General features: G+C 41.1%; 1 protein-coding gene across 9 annotated transcripts in view; it reads right to left on the reverse strand.

The window, feature by feature from the left end:
• Positions 1-220: 220 nt before the first annotated feature.
• Positions 221-26,771, reverse strand: part of MCF2L2 (MCF.2 cell line derived transforming sequence-like 2) — a 158,769-nt gene continuing 132,218 nt past the window's right edge. For 4 of the 9 annotated variants that reach the window (XM_068691806.1, XM_068691804.1, XM_068691810.1 and 1 more), the window contains 14 exons: positions 26,186-26,407; positions 25,428-25,520; positions 24,963-25,041; positions 24,063-24,135; positions 20,854-20,963; positions 17,516-17,557; positions 16,749-16,844; positions 12,708-12,797; positions 11,167-11,238; positions 9,307-9,393; positions 7,612-7,730; positions 6,914-7,026; positions 5,851-5,954; positions 221-4,615 (listed from right to left, as the gene is read on the reverse strand). In XM_068691806.1, coding sequence (XP_068547907.1) covers positions 4,515-4,615; positions 5,851-5,954; positions 6,914-7,026; positions 7,612-7,730; positions 9,307-9,393; positions 11,167-11,238; positions 12,708-12,797; positions 16,749-16,844; positions 17,516-17,557; positions 20,854-20,963; positions 24,063-24,135; positions 24,963-25,041; positions 25,428-25,520; positions 26,186-26,407 — 1,401 coding nt within the window. In that variant the 3' untranslated portion in view covers positions 221-4,514. The remainder of the gene's footprint in view (positions 4,616-5,850; positions 5,955-6,913; positions 7,027-7,611; positions 7,731-9,306; positions 9,394-11,166; positions 11,239-12,707; positions 12,798-16,748; positions 16,845-17,515; positions 17,558-20,853; positions 20,964-24,062; positions 24,136-24,962; positions 25,042-25,427; positions 25,521-26,185; positions 26,408-26,771) is intronic. The other 5 variants (XM_068691805.1, XM_068691807.1, XM_068691808.1 and 2 more) reach the window with 4 other exon arrangements.

Below are 26,771 nucleotides of genomic sequence, written 5' to 3' on the forward strand. Positions count from 1 at the left end.
AGAGATTCAGGAACATGGCTGAGGGAGAGGGGCAAAGAAAAATTAAAACAACACTTTGTGTTTTTGTGACACGTGTATGTTGCACTAATAAAGTTATATTGGATGGCTGGGTGGTTTTTTTTCAGCTATGCAGATGGGCCTTTACCAGTACACATTTATTTTGAACAGAAAGCTCATGGGACTTGTTGCTTCATACAGAGACACCAACCACAATGCTTTGTACCAGTTATAATTTTTATAAATTTCAAACAAAGTGTGGTTCTACATAGGTCAGAATGGCCCTATTACAGAAAGTTCATTTGCACACTTTTTTTTTTTTTTTTCCTTGTAATAAATTCATACATTCTGTCTTGACTGGAAAAAAGGACAGGTAATTCTGTGCTTTTTCCCTGTCTGATTATCTCTCATCAGTCACAATATACAAATACATCATTATCAACACCATGGAAAATATGTAAGAAAAACAAACTGTACCAATTCTCAGCTGGGGAGAGGAAATCTTAGCAGCTATTTCAGCTCCAACTGCAAGAAGAAATACACAATTTGGCTCTTTTTTTTTTTTTCCTCTCCCTATTCTTAAATATTTCTAACCATATATATATTAGAAACCAGGCTTTGAGTATTTTTGGAAAGGAAGCACAAGGCCTTTTTCATACCCAATCCTGTCTGAAATCTCAGAACCTAAGAAAATGATGGATAATAAAATGGCTTTTCATCACATACACAACCAGGATATAAGACACACACGCAGCTTTGTTGTGACTGGCAGGATGAACCAATGTTCAGACACGGTTTGGCTGAGCCGCTTCTGATGCAGACAACGATAACTGGTCTGAATCTCCATTCAGTGGAGTCAGAAAATGAAAGAAGGAGAGGATCATGCCTGGGTACATTCTGGCCTGGTTTACTAACGCAGCAAGACTGATACCATGGTAATCGTCTGTCTGTTGGTCACTGCCTCTGGCAATGAAGGAGACTATGGCCCACCCACAGCCAAAAGAGCATGGTGCTCAGCCACGTGCTGCTATGGCACAGATTTACCTTGGGCCTTGTCTTTTCCACAGCTGAAACTTTGTGGCTACTTCTAAATGACTGCTATATTATCTCCAAACAACACTGAAATGAAATCCATCTTTGGAAACCACCATTTTTGGGTCCATCTATCTGAAAATGATAGTCTCAAAGACCTACATACAGGACAACTATACCTTAATGTACGCATCGGTGCTGCTGGACCTTTGCAGATCATATTCCAAACTGTACATGGAGAGTCACGGAGAGTCATTCCCTTAATCATCACCTTGCTTGACAAAAATACACTAATTAAAAGACTATCCTGTCTACTAATAAAAGCAACAACAACAAAAAAGTCATCAAACCCCATTCTGTCGCATCAGCAAAGCCAGAACATTAGTCCTTGTTGGCTGCCCACAGACTTGTCAGCCTGACCTTCACTGAAATTTATTCTTTAAAAATGCAAAGCCAGCAGTGTCGCACTGTCTGAGGAGCATCGCAGACATCAGCCAGGCAAAGGGCTCCGGGAACTCCCCAGCAGCAGCTGCAGCATGGTCTGAGTCTGGGACACGGGGACAGAAACAGGCAGCTGCCTTTGGCTTTCTGGTTCTACAGAGAGATTAAAGACACAACTAACTGGTGTGGGCTCCCTGCTCAGGTTCAGTGAGTCTGAGGACAGCTGTGGCACAACCAGCTCCCAAAGACTGCTGAGACCTGAGTGCTGCGTCACTGCTGCACACAGCCATGGGGCAGGGAGGCACTTCCCAGCCTCGGGACATTCCTGGTGCAGGGGTAACTCAAACTTTGGTCCAACAGGATAAAACATGAGATTCTGAAATAAAAAACAAATGCTTTCAAAAGCAAAGCAGGAACAAGAATTGTTATAATCCAGCCCATACCTTTACAGTTATCAAATGGGATGGTGAGCTGGTAGACACTTCTGCAGCAATCCTCTTCCCTGCTCCAGCTCTTGAGAACCCCACAGGATGCCACTGCTGACACTCACGTACAGCACAGTGGGGCATGTGAATGCTTTGCTTTCCCCGAAAGGTCCCCAGTTTTTGCATACATGCTAGAATTTAACATCAGAGTTGGACATGAGGGAAATCCAATACCTCCCATTTCACAGGGAGATACTGAGGCACCAGGGGATACAGCAGCAGCACACTGACACCCTGCACACAGCAGAGGTAGGAAAAGGACTGTCAATACCTGATTTTTAATCTCCAGTTCAAAGAAAGACTTCCCACTGCCATGTCACCATTAGAATGAGATTCCTCCACAGAAACTACAAAGTGCAGGTTTGGGTCTTCCCACGAGTGTGCAATGTCACAAATCCTAGTTTTGGCAGTTTCATTTACACAGGGTAACCCTCCCCCATCTCTCTCTCTCTCACACACACACAAAAGCTTACTATACTTACTTACTAATGTGCAATCAAAGCTCCCTTCCCTGTTCCTCTCCTGTGCATAGGGCAGGGGTAGACAGGAGCACTGTTATCAGGCCATGCAAGAATTACTGAAAGTAATATAGAAACCAAAGTGAAGTAATTTTATGGAGAGGATTAAATAATTGCACTACAAGAAAATGTCACTGCACGTTTCCTTGGGGGACTGAAAGGCGTCAGTTCTTCCCTCAAGGTGCTCATAACTTCAGCAGATTTTAGCAGGAATCATGTTCCTGGGAGCCTACACGTCATTTTTAAGGTAAATGACCAGCACAAAATGTACCAGCTCTTATCTCAGTAGGACAAAATTAGCTACCAAAAAGTTACAGTCCTTTTGTCATGAACAGAAAACATCAGAAACCAGAGAGTTTAGAAACTGAGGGTTAGAAAAACATTATTTATGGGGATTCACCACCACAGTGCAACTCATCATTAACCAATAAGCCTTCACAGGCAAACAAAATCTGAATAAGCCTTTACCTACCTACTTCAAAGCTCTTTCTTGAACGGGACTATCTACTTGCTTCGCAGCTATCCTGACTCACACACTACGATATTTGCAATACCAGCCTTCACTGAGACACAAAGAAAAACATTCAGGTCCCTGCAAAGAAGATAGCAAACATGTTACAGACTCCTACTGTTTTGCTAAGAGGCTCAACTACTAAAGAGTACTATTTGGTTTTGCTTTCTCTCCCTTTTTAGTGATCTTGTCCCCTTATTTACATAGAGCATCACTGTTCTCAGAGATAAACAAAAAATCTCTAATATTGAAAGCCAATCACTGTTTTGAGCTTCCAGGGTCATTTTTTCCAGTCTGATCTTTACCTGTTTGCAACCTTGGTCAATACTATTTTTTACTAAAGTACTAGCAGCTTTTGTGGGACCTAAGACCCAATTACCATCAAAATACCTTCACACCTTAACAGCTGCTCTAAATGAGCTAATGGCTTATATAGGAATAATAAAATCTGTAATCACTTTATATTGTACATTACATCCTTATGTGGCAGAGATTTGGTACAGTCCTTTAACCAAATGTCTTGGAAATAAGTATTTAACTACAACACTTTATCCACTCATTGGAGCATCTAATGCTCACTGCCTATTTGTGATGCTTAAGTATATTCCATGTGGGGGGTGAAATGTTCCTACTCCATAGCCCAGCACACAAAAAAAGCATGCAGTCTACTCAAACATATGACATTAAATGGCATTCAATTGAATTCTCGGCACCAAATGCAAAGGATTGTGAACCAGCAACCACAGACTGCAGAGGGGCAGAGGAATGACTTCTATTGTATAAAGAGTCAAACATGTTCTTTGTCACAGTAACTGTCACACATCCTTGCCTCCCGGCTAAGCACTGCACCTCCACATCATGGCCAGGAGTTGCCATCTGCATCATCCCAAAATAATTCTGTGTGCAGCAGGTTGTTCACTGTGCCATTGCAAAAGTAGTCAAGTCATTGCTGCATGAAGCCTCTCCGATGGCCCAAGTCAGAAGTTTCCTTTCCACAACCAACCTAAAATGTGATGGTTTTGGTGTTTACCATCAGCAAAAAGGGCACATTTGTGATGTATCAGCTGGAATTAAGGAGGGCGGGGAAGGCACAGCCACTGAGGCAAGCAAATGGAAAAACCTCCAGGCGACCCCATAGTAGAGCAAGAACTCAAAACCATGTATGTGTCCCTCTGCAGTAACTCGGTGTTCAAGCAAAGTTGCCAAAAGGTGCGTGCATAGTAACTCTCCAGCTCTGCTGTCGACCTAATTTAGGCCACATCTTCTGAAACAGTTTGATAAACAATGCAAGAAGCATTTTTCTCCTCTAATACTGATGGTGGTTTTTGATGTTGTCTGGATGTTCATGTTCCTTTTGGGTTTGTTTTTCCCAGCTTGCCAGGTAGACCTCGCAGTTCTCATCTGTTCATGCTGATGAAGTTTCAGAGAATTATGAAGCTCAGAGCTTGTGAGAAAGGCAACTTTGATCCAGTGTCCACCCAAAATAAACAAAGAGATGGATAGGGTCCTGAGGAAGGCTGGTCCTACCATTCAGCTGCCAGCCCTCTGTTCTGCTGGGAAGCTTTTGGCCACCTCACTCTCCTTGGTGTCTGACTCTACTGAGGCCGTGCTGCAGGAATCATTGTACATGTCTGAAAAGGAGGACATGGGCATTGTCACTACAACACGTCTAAAGGATTTCCCATCTACAGTCTTGAGGTTGATTGTTAAAAGCCTGAAATAAAATAAAAAAATAAGTAAAATAATCACAATTCTACCGTTCTCCTATTCCCTTCACTTTAAAAAAAAAAAAAAAGGCACGGGAGGCTCTTTTGGCAAGTAATTAACTGTAATGTGCATGGTTTGGGTTTTCTTTTAAAGCATCAGACATGCTAACGTAATCAGAGCCATAGTTAAGCCACTGAGGCTGCAGACAGAACTGACCTGTTGTGCAGGTGGAGGAGCAGCAATTACCAAACTCCCTTTAAACCACAGCAAAGAATCCTGTTAACTTTCAAGAAGGGTTTTCTCCACTTTAATGAACTGACCAAAACCACCACCAACAAAAACAAACCCAACAAAAACATCAACAAAGGAAACTAATAACTCAGAATAAATAGCTGCTGGCAGCTCTCTATTGCAGGTCCCCAGAGAGTGGCTGTGCCAGATTTTGCTTTGTTCTGTTACCAACAGAAAACCAGGGCACATTTTAGTAAATTATGCTTATGGATGGGCAAAATTTAATCTAAAATTTTAAACCTTTGATCTGCAGAGTCGTTGAGATACAGCTTTTCCAGTGCAACCTGTTTGGGTGTTAGATCAGAACAAAAGCTGAAGGAGAAAGAATGAGTTTTAGTGTTTGTTTGGGTGAGATCTCACCATAGCAGCCCTTTCTCCGGCCTTTGTAGACAGCAGTGAAATATCATGAAAACATTAACAGTTGATGAGATTTTAATATTTTCAAACCTAGACCAGAATCACAGCCCTGATGCTGATCTAAATCCAAATGGTACCTGTGTTAGGATGAAAGCTATGCCACAGTTACAACATACCCAGCCATGTAACACACTCGGATTAGCTCTAAAGTAGCTAGCCCAGGTACTGGTAGTCACAGGAATTTGGTGGAAGATTCAAATTCCCTCTGAGAAGGGGAAAATAATTAGACCAAGGTAAGCTGTTGTGCCTAACTAGCTCTGACACCCAAAGCACCAAATTTCAGGCTAGCTCAGCTGTGTCACCAGAGACTGCAGCACAGACATACACTCAGGCTGAATACTTTAATATAGGAAGTGTACTTTTTATTACTTCCTTTTTCAGCAGATGTACACACACACACACACACACACAGAAGAGATTTTAAATACCAGTAAAACATTTCCTCTGTTACCTGCATTGCTGTTCTTAATTATGTTGTTACTGTCCCCCTCTGCTGGCTGCAGTATACTGGAAGGAACCCATTCACTTTTCTCAGAGACCAGTTTCTTCACTAACCTGTAACTCAGAGAACAGTCAGTGCATTTCCTTACATTCTCTTTCCCTGAGTTGTGTTTCTTAGAGACGTGTGTTGCACAGCTATTTCCTAAACTAAGCAGGTAATGGTTACCAAGTAGGTGTAAAGCATGTGTTTTACCCAGGGCAGTCCTACAGTTATCTGTTGCCCCAGTCTCAGCAGCCTGAGATGGTGACTCAGTACCACAGAACAAGCTCACTTGTAAGCAGATTGTGTGAGAAGGAGGCAATGGCCTTGGTCTGTGTTTGGGACCCTGGACCAAATTCAGAGCTGAATTTGAAAGAAACTGAATCATCCATTTCCCCTCCTGAAAGGATCATCCAGGGTGCATGGTTTTAGTTCACTACTAAAAAGTGCTTCACACTGTGGGACTTGTTCTCATCTCAGCTGAATGCCACTTCTGAGTGAGGGGTCTGACCATACCAGCACTTCAAGGAGATCAGATCTTCCTCCAAATTGGCCATGGAAGGAGAACTCAGACACCTTGCCAGGTCTGTTCCTAACACTCACTTTATCAATCATGCCTGAGATACAGCCTTATATCTAAGCCTTTGGAGCTAAACGTGTTCTCTGGTTCACTGCTGCAGCTTGGTGGAAGGCAATGAGATTCTACGGATGTATCCTATCAAAGGATGCGGCCTTTGACAGCTGTCCTGGCTAGGTGTCAAAATCCCAAATATTCTCCTTTATTTCCCTTCATGCAAACTCCCATCCTCTCAAGCCTCACGTCACAATCATTTGGGATGAAAGTCAACTAGGTGGAATTAAACAAAGCTGCTCCTATGCTCATGCTCACCACTGCCTTTTCACACTTTGGTCAATGGACTGAGTGGATTCAGACAGAGTTTGAATATGCTTTGGCATTTTCCTGAACATTTTCTATCTTTTCCAATAGACTGTAGACATTCTACCTGTTAAATTGTCTCTCTGCTGTACTTACCATTGTCCATTTTCTCCTTCCTGCACAAACTGCACTAGATCTCCATCCTCAAGTGTAAGAGAATCTGGGAAACAGCTGTCAAAACTTCCTTCTACCCGAAAAAGATTGGTCCCCTAAAATAAACAAAAAAAATGCACCAGAATTATAGTCATTATGGAGGAAAGAACATTGTGCAACAGGAAGTGAGTTTGGTTGAACACTGAATCAAGAATTTCAAGCTAGCAGATATTTCTCTTCTGGGGAATTGTGTCACTTTCTATTATTTTTATCATGCCCATGATTAAACATTATTAAAACTCAGGAAAGAACTGTGCTGTGCATCCAGGCTTCAGAATTAACCAACCAGACATTATTCTGATACAGAAACTGAGTTTGTGACACCAGCTTATGTTACCTGGAAAAGTCTGGAATTATATTTTTAGAGGGTTCAGTGTTTTCTCCCACTTTTGTAATTTAGCAATAAAGGTAAAGCTATAGCTTACAAGTAAGGGTGGCTTTTAACGGTACCGATCCTTATCAATAAAATAGCCTTAGAATAATTCCTTAACATGCCAGATCAAACTCCCATCTTCTGTCTTGCCACACATCCATGAATTTAAGGCAGGTATGAACACAAACTTTGTAGGCTAAATCTTGATCCTTAGAGAAGAAAAGGTTGTACTGTGAAAGGTTGTACTTTATTTTGAAAAAGGAATTACGTTGTTAGGGTTGGTCTCTTCCTCCATGTCTGAAGAGTTGGAGAGTTCATCCATGCTGGAGGGGATGGCTTCAAAATCTTCAAATGTGTCTAGAGATGGCAGTTGCCTGCTGGGCCAACCTTTTTGAAAGAGATAAAACAAAAAGAGTTAGCTATTGGTCATTAGCTGCTTTCAGACTCAGTCTTTTAAAAATAAATGTCACAGGTTCGCTTCCTGCTATTTCACATACTGAATTACTCATACCTTTTTACAGCTTCTTCCCTGATTTTGCCATAAAAATTACATTGCAGCTATTAGTCTCTCTCTAAAACACCTGTACCAGTTGCTGTCATTTGTAGGAGGGTGGACTGTGTGGCCATGATGCACATGTGCATCAATACCTTCTGTGTTTACCATCACTAAATCTCTTCAGTTCATGAGGTACAATAAGCAAGGTCAGGAATATTTCTGTATAGCAAGTACTGTAGCAAATTATGACTGCCAAAATGATTTTCAGAAAACCACGCTCATTCATTTTCTAGCTTACCTCCACATATTTATCTACAAATCAAAGCCACTGAATTTTGGTTGACTTATCTCCATCACACCCCAAGGTAATATTACCATCTGAGCAACTTAAAAGACTGTGCCCTGGAGTAGGCTGAAAATGCAGGGAAGGGACAGAATAAACAAGGTGCAAGGCAACCAGACCTCTGGTGGTAGGTTATTAATAATTATTTAAATAATTATTTAAATTAAATATAAGGAATATTTAAAGAATAATTAAAGAATAAAAGTAATTTTAATCTTTATTTAAGAATAAATAAGTGTGTGGAACGTGTGGTTGTGCAGCTCTGCAGCCCCTTCTCCTTCCTCCTGTTGCCCAGAGGTTGTGGCTGCCCTGACCATTACACTTCAGTTACGAGAGACAGCGACTGTCTTCCACCAGACCAGCATCCTCAGTCATAACCCTACAGGTATGGTTATGTCACCCGGGTGACATTTTTCAAGGTATAACCTAGTCTCTGAAGTGGCGTTCATGTGCTGCATTGTGAGTGTTCACACCAAGATAAAAGAGACGATTTCAGTTACAGAGCCCACAGAATTTAGAACTGGACCCCGTATCCTCTATCAGTAGAATAACACCAGCAAAACACAACCAGCTGTCTGTATGTACAAGAACATGTTGATGGTGTTTAGATTTAAACTGCTATAGCAATTTTAGTTCAAATTTGCAAGTCAAGCTATAAATACCAGAAAGAAAAGAAAAGAAAACAAAACAAAACACAACTTCTCGCTTAGACAAAGCATCAGTGATCTTTTGCCACTGTTATTCAAAGGATATATCCAAGGCAGAAAGCTAGGCAGCAAGAATTTCTTACAAATACATGCATCAATCTTCCTCTTTCACACAAATTGCTACAATAATTTCAGACGTACTTCATTCAAGCTATAAAATATCACAGATCAAATTCTGAGCTCTCTGACATCCGTTCAAAGAATTATTTTCAGCTATGCCTGAAGTGCAGGAAACCAGATTCTGGGACATTGTTTCTATAACTGCTACTGATCCAAGCTTGTTCTCTCATTGCTTTCAAGGAAAATAATGTTCATTGTACAAGAAAAATATCTTTTAGTTAAAGAGAATAAATGTTGTCGTAAACTTACATTACACTCTCGAATCAAGATGATGATAAATGTTTTAATTTTGTTTACCTGTCTGTGAAGCAGATCTAGGTACAGGTCTCGTGGTGGAACCAGTATTACATTTAGTCTGGGCCAATATGGTGTTCTCAAAAGCATCTGTGATAGGAAGTATAATTTTTTGTCTTAAAGGTGAAACAGTGACCAGACAACCAGTACAAAGTGACTTCCAGTATCACCTCTGCAACTGGTTGTCTCTTAAACAAACAGGTGGATTGGGATCCAATGGTTATAAAAAGAGGAGATATTTGATGAGCACAAATGAGTGAAACTACTGCAGTATTCCTCAGAACAATGTGGGAATGACAGAGAACAGCCATATGAGTCAAACAAATACCGATGTGAAATAACGCAAGCAATTGCTGTGCAGTGCAGTGTTCTATTTCTCTACAGCTTCCTCACCCATTTTTAACATACTTTTCTTGCAGCTTTCAAATCATTCTGTAGGTGGTGGTATATGGGATTGATGTTCAACCATACAGCAATGAAAACGGACCAGGGAGGCTCTTCTTCCCTGCCAGAACTGAATGACAGCACTCTTGAAGAATGCGGTTTTGTGGGGGAAGTTTTTATCTAAGTAAATCAAATCCTTAACATTGTTAACTCTGTCAGAGCTCTGGCAACAGCAGTAACATCTTCCAGTAAAGGGATGACAATGCTCACTGTTTCCTGCTTAAAGAAACTCAGTCTGGCAAGGGCTCTTATGCAGTAGGACCATATTCTTTAACCAGTGAGGATCAACTCTGCTCTGGAGTCCTGTCACTAGTACTTGCACCTTGAAATACCTCCTGCCTCTGCAACCAAGTGATATGCTGAGAAAAGCGTCTATCATGGAGAAAAGTGAGCTATAATCACTGCGGTTTGGGAAAATGATGCTGAGTGCCAGATTAATTCCAAACTTAGTGCCAGGTGTCACAAGCATGAGGAAATATTCTGCAAACAGCAAAACCACTATTTCATCCGCTGCCTCTGAACTTCTTCCAGCCTCTCTGTTCCAGTCTCCTCCTTTGCTGTCTCCTGGGAGCAACAGAGCAGGTAGCTCTGATGTGTTAACAATTCCATCACTGGCCTGGCCATCTGTCCTTTCTACCAGGGTTTTGTGCAGAGCAACACAATTACAAGAAAGGATTCCTCAGCCTATGTGTCTCTTCTCCCTCTCCTACAACGGGGGTACCTGACTGCTTGTGTCCCACAGAGCAATGTGCTCTGGAAGATTCTTGTACAAGGGGAAAAGTTGGCATTGGAAGTTGGCGATCTTCCAGTAGTTGGAGAATCACTTCCCAGTTTAACTTTTTTGGTATTGTTTATTAAACAGTAATCGATGAACCTGCTGCAACAAACAGGTGGAAATTCTGCTTGACTGAAATGAAACACTGCACCTTAAATGGATATTGATGTAGTCTAGCCTCTTTTGTGATCTTCATGCATGTGGCTCTTGCTCCTCTTATTAGGTGCAAAGCCCAACAAGGGAAGAGGGATGCAAGTGGCCAGACTGCAGGTGAAGGTGAAAAGTAGCCCCTTGGATCCCTGCTGCTAAACTCTCCTCCCGCTCCACAGTGTAAGGTAGAAGCTGGGTAAAAAACCCAGATCCAGATCATAGTCTAGAGCATTATTTCCCAAAATAGGCAGATAATTGAGGTTTTAATTTAGGCCCATCTCTAGGTAAAAGCTCATAAATATGGCATGAGTGCAGGTGACAAGAAAAGAGATGACATGTTTTGTTTATCACAGTTAAACAGATAAAGTGACACCAAACCCTGAATGCCTACATGGAGTCCAGTGTCATCCACCAGCAGCGATGAGATGTGAATTGGGTGAATAATATCAAAAGATTGCCAAACAGGTTTTCATGCAGGATGGAAATACTCATACCTTCAAACCCCAAGGGAGTTGGATCACTCTTTATTTCATGTCTCTTGACTTTAACTGCAGGAACAAGGGGACCTGTGTGAAGTTTGCAGAGTCACAAGGCTGTAAATACTGTTAAAAGAGAAACTTGCTTTCCCATTACCTAGAACCATGACCTGCCTAATACTTTCCATGTTGCCCAGAAAAATGACCATCCCCTAAGTTCTAAGTGGTGAAGACAAACACTTCTGTGGTGTGAATAGGAAACGGGCCTCTTTTTGCAAAAGTCATTAAGACACAATAAATGTATCTGCTTCCAAACAGGATTCACAGATGGTTTATCTCACTCTTGTCCAGGAGATGGCACTAATGCAGGGAGACTCACAATCTCAGCTTCCTATAAGGCTGGCAGGGAAAGGCTGAAAAAAGCCAACACTTAAGTCCCACAGAACTGGAGGGCATCCTTCACAGCTCCATGGACAGTGCTTCTCCTGTGTCCTGACTACACATGTAGAGAGCTTATGATGTGATGGAGCTAAGCTAAACATTTTTTGAAGCATATGCTGTAAATAAAATGCTTAATTGGAAAGCACTGGTTTTGTTTTCTGGCTTTTAAAATGATTACAAAAGTAGTTTTCTCATCCTCCCAAGAAAATTCCAACAGCCCAATGGTAGACAGGATCCTATGACTTTTTTCTTTTACCCAAACCTTAACAAAGTTTGAATTTCACTGTAATTCATACACACTCTCTTAATAAATCACACTACAGAACAACCCTAGTTTGCCCATTTTCTTTCTATGTATGTGCTTCTTTCTATTCCCTACATTAGGAAGTAATTTTGTAGGTTATCAGTTTTCCCATTACCTAATAATTGACCATATATATCTGAAGCTGATGACAAAGACTGGACACTATAAGAACCTCTTTTCCCACGCTGTGCCTGTAATTTTCATGTGGTAATGCTGAAATATTGTCTAAAGAGGTTGGCAAAGAAGTATTTATATAGAGTGGTCACATCACATCCTTCTCCTTATAAACTCCACCATACTTTCACTTCCTGCCACTCTGAAAGTATTCTAATCATAACTGTAATTACACTAAATATGCTTAAAACTGGCACTAATTGCTACTCTATTTTTGATTTGATTTCAAGCTTTCTTATTGATTACTGCTACTCAAAGAGCACAACCTATCTTTCTTGAAATCTACAATTCCTAAGCAGCTTTAAGGAAATGGAAAAATAATTTCTGTTGAATTTTGTCTAAATTAAATGCATGGGGAAGTTGGAAAACTAACCCAAAACAGCCAAAAGCAAATAGAGTTTCCAATGAAATCATCACCACTCCTTGAAGCTGAGAAATGGGAGCACACCTTGACACAAAGTTCAGATGTCTTGGCCTGCCTCCCTACAGGTGTTATACTTGTCCTGATTCTTCTTCTACTGCAACCACATGCATTTGTAAAAACTAAGCTTGATAACTCACTCTGTGAACAGTTTTTGGCAGCAAATGAATCAGTCAGCAGGGAGGGAGAAGGGTAGCTAAGCAAGCAGCATGACGGTACCTTTGGTCACAGCAGATGCGTTAGCTGTGGTGCTGATGGAGGAGGCTAGGGAAAAGCGACGGGTAACTTCTCTTTCCTTAGATTCTGGATCTGGGAGAATAGATGCAATGCAGGGCAGGATTAGAGGTTAATAAGCACTGAGGTTAAAAGATGTCCAAAGCAAAGCAGCAGCTGGAAAAGGGTAAATAAAAGGTAGGTTGCTCCCTAAAACAGACAGGAGAGATACTTTCTACAAAGTGAAAAGCACAGAAAAGAGTTTATATAAACATATTTTCAAAGCAATTCCAATTGAGCCAATCTTAATGCTGCCGAAGGGAAACTTAATGTTTTAGCCAGTTAATGTTGTAGCAACCAAGTAGTCTAAGTACAGCTACAAAACACAGAGATGAGGATGATGGTTAGAGCGGGGTGTGTGTCTGCGGATGAACTTCAGATTATTTAGACACTGAGCTGCTTGTTCTGTGATGACTGGCCTGAAATACACTGCAAACCAAACACAGTTTAGAATTCACGTTTGTCATTTCTGTGAGTTCGCTGTGGGAATGTCCTCTCCTTATGGGTGTAAATCAGCTCAGAAATATGAAGTCACCAGAGAGTTTTTTTTGTTTGTTTGTTTATTCCAATTCAAATCATGCCTTTTCCCAAAGGCTGTTTGGGAATAAACACACAACTTTCTAAGATTTCACTGTGAGATGTGAGCCGCATTTTTTCTCAAAATAGTTCATAAACAGATCAAAGGTATAAATGGACTAACCACTAGCTTCAGTGAGCCCATAATGTTTCAAAACACTTTCTCGTCTTTAAGCAGCTCTTAGGAGGTTGCATCTACACATCCAGAAGCACAGTAACATGGCTCTTGCACCTACCAACTACAGCAGCAACACTTGGGAGAAAAAGTTGCTTGCTTACAAATATTTCAGGATTAAAATTTCAGTCTCTTCTGCTGCAAACAGTCCAAGCCCATGTGATGCATTGCTCAAGTGAGTATTTTCTTTGAGACATGAGTAAAGCTATTCCTAGCCTTCAGATCTCAGTTTCAGTAAGATCCTTGAACAATTAACTATACCAGGACACAGCTTCAGCTGAAAATGGCATTAGAACTGGTTTTAAATATTCTGTTGAAGCTTTGAAGATTGTTAAAAATTATTTGTGATTTTCATGTTTTGATTTTTTAAAATATCAAAGAAAGATTTCTGTAAAAAATAAATCGTTCTATTTTCATTGAAGATTTTCCTGGGGCAGGTCAAGAATTATATCACAGAAAGCTCTTTGTAGAACATGCATATATCTTTGCTGAATCTTAGCCTAGATGTTTCCAGTCAGTGACTATGATTCAGAGAGACTCTTCTATTCCAATAGCTTTCTTTTCTCTTATTGTATCTTCTTTTTTCTTTCTTTCTTTCTTTTTTTTTTTTTTTTTTTTTTTTTCCATGGTTATGTGTCAAACAGCACTGGAGTAAAAGAAATGTCATGTGATTTTAAACTTCAGTTTTAAATATGCTCTGCAAAACTATATTACTATGAAGATTTGTGTTTCAGGAATCTTAAAATTCTCTTTCACACTTGTCAACCTCACATCTCCCTATTTTAGTGTTGAGTCACACAACATTTCTCTTTACACTGTTTTTTTCCATAGTTCTGCCTCATAAATGTCACATTCACTGTCTGTTTCCAGTGGAGCAGAAATTAGCATGAGTGGTCAAACAGCAATTTCTGCAATGTTTGTTATGCCAAAACATCAGGGAACCATATTAGCTCTGTAAAATCTCAGTGTATTTTTAACTGTACTTCTGCCTTTGTAAAAAGTCTGTAACTCCTGTAAGCATTAATGCAGCTCCTTACTCACATATCGATAGCAGTAAATTGATATCGATAAGCACACATGTTCAAGTATATCCTTATTTATGCCTCCTAAGGCTGAATTAAAATGAGAGGTTAAGCTCTGCCCTCAGTGATGATTAATACAGAATTATTCCAAATGTAGGCTGCTGTGACCGCCCTTATTAAAATGCAAAGAAAACTTCACTTTGTACTCATAGGATTTGGTTACATTTACACTGCTTCTTGCAGCTCTTGAAGACCCTGTGCCAGTTCTGAGGAACTGGAGCTTCGCTCCACAAGCCATGACAGCTAATGCTGCGAGAAGGGAAATGCAAAGTGCTGCAAGTGTGGGTTTTTGTATTTGGTGCCAGTTCTGGTATGAGACTTGGGGCTCTCCATACTGATGGAGTGGAGGCTGGTGAGGCTTCTCCTCCACACATCAGCATTTCCTTCGCCAAAACACCATGGTGCTTCTATACAAAGTCTTCTTCTCCATGATATCTACCTCAAGCAGACAGTTCAGCAATGCTTCAAGCATCCATTTGGCAATCTTGTTTTCCCCCGGTTAGACTCATCATTTTGTTGTTCAGACTTTCCCTTTTATGTGTTCTGGCCATGAACAGACACAATGGGTCCAAACCACAGTAAGCTGAGCTCAGCATGCCATCTTCTGCCAGGGCCAGTAATGAATCTTTACACAAAAGGGTCAAAAGCAGGACAAGGTTACTGCAGTAACTTCCCCATTACCTTCTCACCGTTTCCAATCTGCTATAACAGCCAGTTATGCTGGCAGCCAGTCAGTGCTGGCGTGGTTTTTGTCACAACATTGCCTACAGAAATGACCACACTTTGCAAAACGTTGAGGCCATTTGCCAAGTGGTTTCCTTTAGGCCAGATTAATAACTGAACAGCACGACAAAGGGAAATCAGCAAACATGGGCTGTTGCGTAGGGGAGGTTTGTCACAGGAACCTCAAGTAACCAGAGCCAGCAAGTCTTTGAGCCGACAGTGGCTACACCTTACGGGTATGAACTCTTCTGAAGTGTGCCTTGCTCTCTGGAACATGGAAATACTGGACAAAACACAAGACATCTCACATGACGACACAACTTCAGATAAAAAGGAGACGGAAACCCAAACCAAAAATGCAGATCTGAACTCCCCTGAATTACAGCGTTATCCTGCACTTGGCAGATCTGCATATTGTGATTGATCTCCCCAAGTCAGAGGATCTGAAAACCACTCTTTTTTTTTGCGTTTTCAGAACGTTGATGTGGTTTACCAATCTTACTGCCTTATCCTTGCAGCCATAATCTTACAGCTGCCCTAGCTCTTGTCGTATTCTCTCTTTGTAACATTTTACTATAACTCCTCTGTATTTTTCTTTTTACTCTTCTATCTTACTTCTTCCTCCTTTGATGCTGACCCTCCTCATCAGTGCATACTAGCCCTTTGTCTCACATAAGAAATATTTTTCAGAGCAAGGGAAAAGCAATATAATAACAATTAAAAGAATAATTACCTTATATTTTCAGAGTGATTGTGCATACGGTCATTCAATTTCATTTCTATTCACATCTCTTTCTTTCCTCTAAGGTCTCTTCCTAGTACAGTCAGGAACATGCAATGCTCTCTACTCATGGATATTAAGTGTCTTCTAAACATCTATGCACAAAGACTCACATCATTTTAGAGTGTCATACAACACAATTTGGTAGAAATGACTACAAACTCCAGATCTTCTAAATCCCAGTTCCTCCGTCTTACCACTAGGTCATGGCTGAGCAATATTTGATAAACCAAAGGCTCCAGCCAATGAATGATTTAACACATGAAAACCTAGCGCAACACAACACAAAGATGATACTCTTCCTTACAAGCCAGTAAACTGCTGAAAGAAGTTAGGTTGTCTAAAAAAGATCTTCGCACTTTGGCCCTTGGAAAAAAAAAAAAAAAAAGAAACAAACCTTACTTGCACTGTGCACTATGAAAAGATCCAACCACTCAACTTAAAGCTTGCCTTGCCAACACTGCCATGAGAGCCATTACTGGTAACAAGGTCTTGGAGGAGTCATAAATGCGTATCAGACAGGCGCATTTGGGTGGGATGCGGCAGCACTCTAGGAAATAGTGATGGATGGCACTATGTGATGGAGAGAACATTGTGGGAGTGCAGGAGACAGATGGCCAGAGACCAAATGCTGCATGTGGTGATTTTACCTTTGGGTGGAGCTCTGCGGTTGGAAAGACCTTGCAATGTGAATCGCTTTCTAGCAAGCGCTGTGCGCTCAAGGTTAAGGCTGGTGGAAGCATCAACTAGGAGAGAGAGGGAGAGGGAAGAGAAATAAGGAAGGAAGGGTCAGCCATTCAGCTTATGGGAAAGGAAAGGTTAGCACTGGATGACAACTGAAAATAGAGATTTTTTTTTGATTCAGTTCAAGCCTGAGCAAGAGCTAATCAATTAGAAAGGTGACATGAGGTCAGGGTGATTAAATCAGCTGAGCTAAACAGAGCCCCCAGGCTGAGTTAGGCTCACTGAGTTTCAATGGAGAGCAACAAACAAACAAACAAAAAAAGAAAAACAGGTGATGGGATGTAGCTCTCATCAAAGGAAAATACAGTTTAGCAGCAAGCTCATTGAAAAGGATCCAGTACCTTTGACTAGGAAAACATGTCACTATGGTTGGAACAGCAAGGCTGTAGGGAGAAATAAGAGAAGCCTTGCAGCACAAGACATGCACAGACAGCAGCATTGTGAGCAATCACACTTTTGCTAGCCAGTACCAGCACTGCGGAGTCTGCCAGGATCAGCCCCTGTAGCTGCTATGCTCAGCCTTACCTGCTGGAGTCTTTCTAACAGCCTCCAAAGCTGGCAGATAGTAATGCTCTCAATCAGTGGTTAGCTGGGATGTAAGCAGGGCCATGCCATCAAAGCTTATATGCCAGGCTCCTGCGTGAAAAAGCCAGCCATGCTGCCTGACACTCACATTTATCGAGAGGAGTCACAGATGGATCTAGGTCCTGGGACTCTGGGTTTCAAAGATACACAGTTACTCACATTGCAGGAAAGAGGTGGGCCTAGATCAAATCCCCTGATCTGTGCATTCCTGCCAAATCATGTATCTGTCTCTTTCTTCACGTGGGCAGGTAACACAGAGAGGTTTATGGCAAAAAAGCAGGAGAAAAGCCATGTGTTGGCTGCCTGGTTCTCTGTCTTGGGATTGACCACTAGCTTTCTCCTCTTCATTCCATACACTGTCCAGTTAAAACCATTAGAGGCACAAATGAAGACCAGAAATACAAAGGGAACACAAAGAGACAGTGAATCCAAACTGACAGACAAGCAACAGATAGAGAAGCTGTGTTTCCAAAAGAAAGTGCATCCTATCACATCCTGATCTGCAGCCAAAATAATTCAGGATCCAAAGTGCCTGCACACATAGGTGGGTGTGAGATGAACAGATTTGAACAGTACTTTTTTTTTTTTTTTTTTTTTTTTTTAATGTCAGTGTGGTCATCTGCGTGTCAGATGCATCTGGTGGGGAAGTGCTACCAGGTGACAGCTTCAGCTGTGGGGCTGCACACAGGTGCACTGGGAAGCGCTCAGCTTTTGGACTGCCTCTGTTGGCCTCAGATCCATTCCCTGCCGTGAGTGCTCCCACTGCTAGGCAATACCTGTAAAACTACCATGGGCCTGGTACAATGCCCTGCAGGCTGAAGTTTGGACCACTCTGGATTAGCTTATAAATAAACCAGAAACAGGTATATAAAATACATTTTCTTCCTATTTGTGTACAACAAGAAAATCCATAGTACTTGATCATCACAGCGTCATGAGGAAAGGGCAGGGCTGGGGGGGGATGCCAGTTGTTCAGCTGTGGATTATATCACTTCACTTAGTGAATCCTCTCTCACTTAGGATTTCACAAGTCCTCACAGCATTCCAGCACTAGCCAGTCATTAAAGACTGGTTTCTAGTGTCATACTGTCTCCACCTGAGTTATTTCAAACCTTTTCCTTCAGTCTGCAGGTATACCAAATCATCCTGAAAAACACCTCCAAACATAATAAGGACTGGGTCTAGCTGGGCAACAAGCTGAACATGAGCCAGCAATGTGCACTCGTGGCAAAGACAGCCAAGAGCCTTCTGGGCTGCATTAGGATGAACCCTGCCAGCAGGTCCAAGGAGGTGATGCTTCCTCCAGCTCAGCACAGGTGAGCCCCGTGAGTCTGGTGCTGAGCTCCCCAGTGCAGGAGAGACATCAACAAACCTGAGTGAATTCACTGAAGGGCAATGAATATGATTAAGGGACTGAAGTAGCGGATATATGAGGAGAGAGGAAATGGGATTGTTCAGCCTGGAGAAGAAAAGGCTGAGAGGGGGGCTTATGAATGTATATAAATTCCTGGTGAGAGTGAGTAAGGAAGACAGAGCCAGATGTTTCTCAGTGGAGCTCAGTGACAGAACAAGAGGCAAGCAGCACCAAAAGGAATCATATAGGGGAAAAAATACAGGAAATTCAATTTAAAAATATGAAAATACTTTTCTACTGTCAAGGTTAAATACTGGGACTTTGTGCCTTGGAAGGTTGTGGAATCTCCACCCTTGGACATACTCAGTTCAGAGCAACTTGCTCCAGTTGACCCTGCTTTGAGCAGGGTGCTTGGACTGGCTGATCTCCAGAGGTTCTTGCAGGACTTGACTCCCATATAGCTTCATGTCATTGAATTTACCGATCAGGTCCACACAAATGACTGTTTTATACGTGGACAACACATAATCACATGCACTTAGCCATAACAGTGATGAAGCTGATACATCTTGCCAATAGCAGCTCACACACACTCACACACACACTCCGTACTTCTGAAAGAAAACATTTGAAAATTCACATTAACTACATAGATATTGGGAGCGATACAGTCAGTAGGTGGCACAAAAGAGACAATTTTAGCAGAGCACAGCATGTGTACTGCAGACCAGCACAGCCCTAGTCACAGAACAATTCCTATGCACCTTTATGGGTAGGACCTAACTGTACATCCTTAAAATGACTGAATTCAGCCCCTGCAGAGTCCCAGCTAGAGGCGCTGGTGCCTCACAGGGACACATATTAAAGTTTCAAATTAAAGTGAGACATCTAAAACCAGATAGCTCTTCCGTTGGCTCTCTCCACAGTGTGTTTTGCAGGGCAGAATGCACGCACACACCCTGAATCCCACAGAGAGAAGTGACTCACTGCTCAGCCCTGCAGGAGCAGCCACATACCAGAGCATGAGGTGGCTCTCAGCTGAGCTAGCAGTGAGGAAGAAAGAAATTACAGTGAGAGCCCTACGGAACTGCTCATAGGAAAACAGAAGACAGAGTGAAAATCAGCATACAGGGTGATCCCAGCTCCCACACTCATGTGCAAGTTGGACCAGTTAAAAAACACCAATAATTTCCACAGAAAATTTTGAAAGCTAGGGTTTATGAGTTTAAAATTAAAGATTGCTTTTCTGCTTTTCCATTTTCTTAAATTTTAAAATATTTCACATTTAAAAAAAAATGAAACAGCTTTTTAATTTATGAAATTGCATTCTTTTATGAGAATCCATAACTTTTGCTGCTGATGAAAACTTATTGTGATGAAAATCTTTTGACACATAGCCTACTCTTCAAAGAAAAACTATTCAATATTTTTTGACCATCTCTATTAATAAAGGGATTAAAAAAAAATAAAATGCTGTGCTTTAGCATTTCAAAATAGTACCTAAAATAGAAAGTGGCGTTCCTGCTACTGCCAGAGGAGATCCAGCTTCTTTTCAATGTTCATTTAAACCTGCACTGTATAGAATATATCTATTGTATTTACGCCCTCAAATAATGGAGGGATTTTCGGTGAGTGCATGTGCATTTACTTAATATACACTAGTGGGAAACTTATACCCAGAGGAGGCAAGAAAATCTCTGACATAAAGTAAGGAAATTTGTTAGGAAAGTTCATGGACAACCTTAAAATTAAATATGTTTAGAAACCAACTTATCCAGGATATAGAGGGTTAAAACACACATACTATACCTCCCAAGTCATACTTAAAAATAAATAAATAAATAAACAAACATAGAGAGCACTGTGATGCAGCAAAACTCAGACTTAAAAATTCCTAACTTGGTAACACTTTTTGGTATTAGTGAAGTTTTGCTCAGGTTTGTAGCACTGATTTTTGATCTTGAACTTAAACAACACACATTCTGAGTATCGTCATCAAACTCTAGAAATGAGTTTGCAAAAATAAAAATATTACCCTTTGGAAGCAAAAAGCTCTGTCTCAGAACTCCTACCTCTCTTTTGTCTGGCATTGGGACTGGAATTCCTGTTTTTATTGTTAGACGCTTCCACATTTGATGTCTCGGATTTGTTTTCATATATGTTTGATGACTTCCTGCTATACCTTTGGACAAAAGAAATACAAAAATAGTAACATTCCTGCTTAATACCCAATGGAGCACTCAGATATTAGCACTAAGCATTCTTTGTTACGATCAGATGTTGAAACTATAATTTATGGAGTAAAAGGCAGGTTTTAAAACTGTGTTCTATAAAACTCTGCATCTGTGCAGGCATGTATGGTGGAAGAAGCTATTCTGGCCCTTGCCTCCTTCCTCCTTTTACAAGTCCAGCAGATTTGGAAGGAAGAGGTGAGAAACTGGGTTAGAAAATAGGACCCCGGTTCTCTGTTCTTTGAGGCATGAATGTATTTGACCCCAGGAGAGAAATGTGTACTGGATGGTCATGTAGAGGTCATAGCATGTGGAGAGAAACATACGGTTTCCGTTGGCTCCAGGATCTCCCAACTTCTGTTTCTTCTTTGAAAACATGAATCCAAGTGGGATATACCTATATACAACTGAACCACAGACCAGTGGATCTTTCTTGCCTGATTTGCACAGGTACTTTGCCATCTGTAACGGGAATGAGCCCCCTGCCACAGGTTTGCAGGGCATTAGAGCTGCAAGGTTCTTATCCTCTTTTTTTTTGCAAGTGCCTGGTGGTTTAGTCTGTGTGTTTGACTGTTATCTTTGGCAGACTGGATGTTCCACCCATGTCATTATTTCTACACACTTGAAATACTCTGTCCCAAAATGCTCATTACTAACATGTATCAGCGATTACATTGCTGTTTACAGTTAACATATGAACTTTTTTTCTTAATGTTCATGGTGTCTGTCTTGCTGTAAGGGAAAGTCCAAGTTATCATTAAAATCTTCAAAACATTTGGAGATCCATGAATACATGTACCTTTTATAAGTACAAGCGTACATAAGTACAGCATGGGACTGCTTTGTATTTGAACCTCTGACCTGTTTCTGATGGAACATTAATGGAGGTCTCTGTTACCTCCTGCACTAAATCAAAATATGATTTTGCAGCCTGATGTCAGATACAAAATGGGGCTCAAAATAAATACGGGAACAAATCCAAAGCACACTCACATTTCCTTATTCTTTTTTCTCTGTTCCTTCTCATCTAGGCTGAGATATCTATGAAACATGCAGCTGACAGAGTTAAAGATTTACAGCTGCGAGAAAGACAGGAAGAAAACACACCAGCTTCTTTGAAACAGAATCTGCAGTAAAATTCCTAGTGTCTATCTGTGTGCACAGGATATTTTTACATGGATGTGTGACTTAATCAGTTATTTCCAAGAAATCAGAGAGTTAAACCATTAGAAAAATATTCTATTTAAGCTGTTGATGTTTAATAGATTAGAAAACAATAAAAAAGGATCATTTCATTATCACTAAAATGCAGCAACCATCCCTTCAGAGGGATACAGCAGCAATAGATACCACAGGACATCTCATTTCAGGATTAAACAGTGAAACTTTGGGGAAGAATTTACAGAGAGAGATTTTAAACAGACTGAGCAGACTTAGGGACATGTGATAACCACCTGGATCAAAGGCTCCAGCTCTAAGTGTTTATTTTGCAGAGACCCCAGCTCCAATTCTGAGTCAGCCCAGCCCTGGCTTAGCTCATGGAATTACATTCCCAAGTGTTGCCACAGCATGTAAACAAATAAAAAGGACTGTCAGTGAATGGATGTGGCTTGGGGATGGGGTTGGAATTTTCTGCAAAAAGATTTCCCCAGTGTGACAGTACAGGTTTGATAATTCCCAACAAGCAATAGCCTTTTACACAAGGGCAATGCAGGAGAGGGTGTTCCAATGTTTAGATAACATCTCACTAATTAATTAGCCTCCAACTTCTGGCAGAGCACTGATGATGCTGGCTGCTGTTTGGCTAATACTGCCTTCCACTGGCTAAATAACAGCACCTTTCACAACCGGCGCTGCTTAGTCATGCCAGTCACAAACACAGACTATGTGCAGGCAGGTGGCTGTCACAAAGCCTAGCTTCTTCCTTCCTCACCTTGCCTCCACCCAGCTTCCCAAAACAGGCTGCAGAAGGAGCTCCACAGCCTGAAGAATCCACTGTTTCTCATCAGCCACTGCAGAGGCATCTCACGCTGCAGTTCCTCTGCCCTTGCTCCTCTCTGAGACACATTACAGAAGATCAATGTGGCTTCAGCTTACAACAGTCAGTAAGACATGCAATGGTACTTCGTGTTTTGCTCTCTCATGAAGTCTTACCATATTTCCCTGTCCTTTAAAACAGCCCAGCATTTGGAGTGGAAGCATCTAGCCTTTCTTTCTCTGGGGGGGTTGGTAGAGTGAGGACAAGCATTTCATTTTTTCTCTGGTTTAATCCACTGTAGGATAACTATCTAATCACATGGCCTTTCCTCCTGGAGTTAATTAATTTCCTGCTGTCATATTTTGTCTATAATTTCTACTTTGAAAATTCTCACTTTAATAGCCTTGTGAGAGGGATATACATCTGGATTGATTTGAAACCTTTTTGTGATTACTGGAACAATTTTTTCCTTCTATCTCAAGGGTGGTTTTGCTGAAAGATTTTCACCTTAAACCTTTTCAGCTTAAACTCCAAACAAAGCATCTCTGAAATATAACCAAGCCTAGAGAGAATGTAATGCAGAATTAACAGAACTGCATCTGTTTAAAATTTCTTACATTGAATTCCACAGCTCTCAAAGACTGGCTGTGTTACCTGGGATCTCTTGGTTTAGTTTGTCCTGCTAAAGCAATCACAAGGAAACATTTACAGTGGTTATGCCATGCCAATTCACATATTAAACTTGCCCAGCAATTGGGTCATTACAAAGATTTGCTGACAGCTCCATTTAACATCCTGAAAATGTTCCAATATCTAAACTTCAAGTTAATTGGGAGCATATGGTTCTTTTGAAAAATCAAATGATGATCTTTGAAATGAATTCTGCATTGCAATTTTGAGTTTCCCCATGAGCAAAACCCTTATTTGCCTTTACATGCCTTTGAAGAATACGAAGACAATTTAGTAAGTTTGTACCCTGGAAGCTAAACAGAACACTAAGAATTTATGTCCTGCAAAGGCACAAAGGCACAAAGAAGACATCTTCCTGATATGCCATGATAGCTGTAGTTACCTGGTTATATTGGAGGAATTCATCGGTGCATGGTATACGCTCTCAGTGATTCTTTGGTGTAATTGACTTGCTTCTGTTAAAAAAAAAAAAAAAAAAAAAGTTAAAAGAAATTTCTCTGAATCGTGTAAGTTGCTTCTGTAAAAGAAAGAAATAAAAAAGAGGGGAGAGGAGAGGAGAGGAGAGGAGAGGAGAGGAGAGGAGAGGAGAGGAGAGGAGAGGAGAGGAGAGGAGAGGAGAGGAGAGGAGAGGAGAGGAGAGGAGAGGAGAGGAGAGGAGAGGAGAGGAGAGGAGAGGAGAGGAGAGGAGAGGAGAGGAGAGGAGAGGAGAGGAGAGGAGAGGAGAGGAGAGGAGAGGAGAGGAGAGGAGAGGAGAGGAGAGGAGAGGAGAGGAGAGGAGAGGAGAGGAGAGGAGAGGAGAGGAGAGGAGAGGAGATGGGATAACTGACTGATAGTCATATTTAAAACAATCGCTGCCCTCATACTTTCCCATATACAGGGAAAAAAAATCAATCACAAAGTAAAGCAAAGAATGGGAACAGTTGCTGTGTGCTTTCATTTGTGTGGAAGGAGATCTTTTGTGTCAGTCTTGAGAAGGCACAGAGTGAAGAACGGGACCCCATCTCCTGACATGCTGATGTAAATGGATGTTTCTAATGTTGCGCTTGAGAGGGAGAACAGACAGAAATCATGTTCCTCAGACTAATTGTGAGTGGAATAATTATTCATACACATGGGTTTAAATCCCAGCAATGCTGCAATCTCCCAACTTATCTTTGCATAGAAGATCTGTTCTTGCTAATTTCACTGGTAGTACTGGACAATGCTAGAACTTATCCCAGCTCCACGATGTCACACACAGCTACAGAAGGAAAGCAATATGATCAGATCAGCTGTGTCCTACCTCTGCATGCCTCCAGTTGTCCTGTCAGGACTTTGCGAATCTCTGAAATCCAAGTGTTTTTCAGCTCAACAGAAGATGCCTGAGAATACAAAAGGAAAAGACAAAGCAGATCTAGTTAAAGAATGTTGTCAGTTCCTTGGATGCCTTGACCTACATTTGCTCTTGGTTTCACCTAGCAATCAACCCTTTTAAGATCAAAAGAAAGCAAAGGCCACTCTTTGAGATGGAATGGCTACTATAAACCTAAGGTCCAGTCTTTGCCTTTCTGTCCAACTCACTAAATAATTTTCCATTACTTCGCTTTCTTTTTTTGCCCAAAGTTGTACTTCCACAATGACATATTGGTAATTTTACTACCAACAGAATGACTGTACAGGACAATTAAAGTCACAACACTGAAAACTTCCTCAAAAGTAATTCTATTAAAAGGAAACATAGACCTTAGAAATAAAGGATTGTTGTTACCTGAATGATATAGACTTCTTCCCTGCCGTTATACCAGATCTCAAACTTCTTGTTATCTCCTTTTACATTTTCTGTAATGCCCACAGTGCTCATCTGTTTGAAAATAGAAAAGAAGAAGCTGGACTCTGGAAAATGTCAACAGTCTTTAAATTCTGTCTCCTCTGAGATGCATTTTTAAAAGACTGCATTCATTTCTGCACCTTAGGGAGTCATTAAAAACAAAGATTTAGAACATGTATTTCTCAATTTATGATTTATCACTCATCATCTTGATTGTCACAGGCAAAATAAAATAACAATTAACAAATATGCTCAAAAGTAACACTGGCTACTATCTGACCATGGGTTTATCCTCTTTGCTTCGTTTGCTTCATACTGCAGGTTGGTTTTCAACACTATGTTGACTCTTGTCCACCTATAGAAAATTTCAGTTTGAGGTTTTCAATTTCCTGTCAGTGATTTGTTCTGCCTATAGGCAGAACAGAGTTCTGAGTCCATGCAGCCATGCTCCTCTCTAAGGGACACTAGGCAGGAACACACAAGGTGCCAGTTTGTAGTGAGTTGCAAAACCAACATCTGGAATTGCAAGACATATGGCTGGATCTGTCTCCAAATTGAAACTAAAACAGGAGCTTCCATTTACTCATGGTTGCGAGATAGCTCCAGATATGGCTACATTCTTCAGCTCCACGTGGAAACCTCCCTGTATTTTGAGAGCCAGACTATTTTTCCCCCTTTCCCGTTACCACATTTATTACCTTTAATGAATTTTTAAAGCTGTACGAAGCCGTCTTCTCATGACCATCTGTGTTCTCCTCTCGTTTCTTGCAGAAAAGCAGCATCTTGGTGTAGAGGAACAGGTGTCTCTGCATCGGTTTGAATCTAGCCAAGTCTTTCACCTTGTTGTGACCCTTCTTGTGGTCAGTCCACACGTTGAAGGAACCTTGCATCAACAGCTTACCAAGCTCACTAACATCCCCCTAGCAGGCAAGGAAACAAGAGAACCTACATTATGTTCAAACTAGGGCAATCTCAAGCACAGTCCTTTCCTCTAGTGCTGATTAAGTTTCCAGGCAGAGGCATGTGCCTAGGCATTCCTTTTATGGAAGAGCAGACGTGTTACATCTGCAAGCCCATCTGCTCATATCTGTGGCCTAAACCTGTGTGGTTTCTTCCTATCACCATTAACCCACTGTTTTCTATCTCCATAATTCCATTTGTCTCCCCATTCACAGTTAGTGTCTAAGGTCTGTCTCAGGACCTCTTTAGATCTGACACACTGTTTGTCCTCTGATGACCACGGAAGTGTCTTTTTCTGACAAGAATTGGGTTTCACAACTCCTG

This window comes from Anas acuta, chromosome 9 (genome assembly GCF_963932015.1).
Source record: "Anas acuta chromosome 9, bAnaAcu1.1, whole genome shotgun sequence".
NCBI classification, from domain to species: domain Eukaryota; kingdom Metazoa; phylum Chordata; class Aves; order Anseriformes; family Anatidae; genus Anas; species Anas acuta.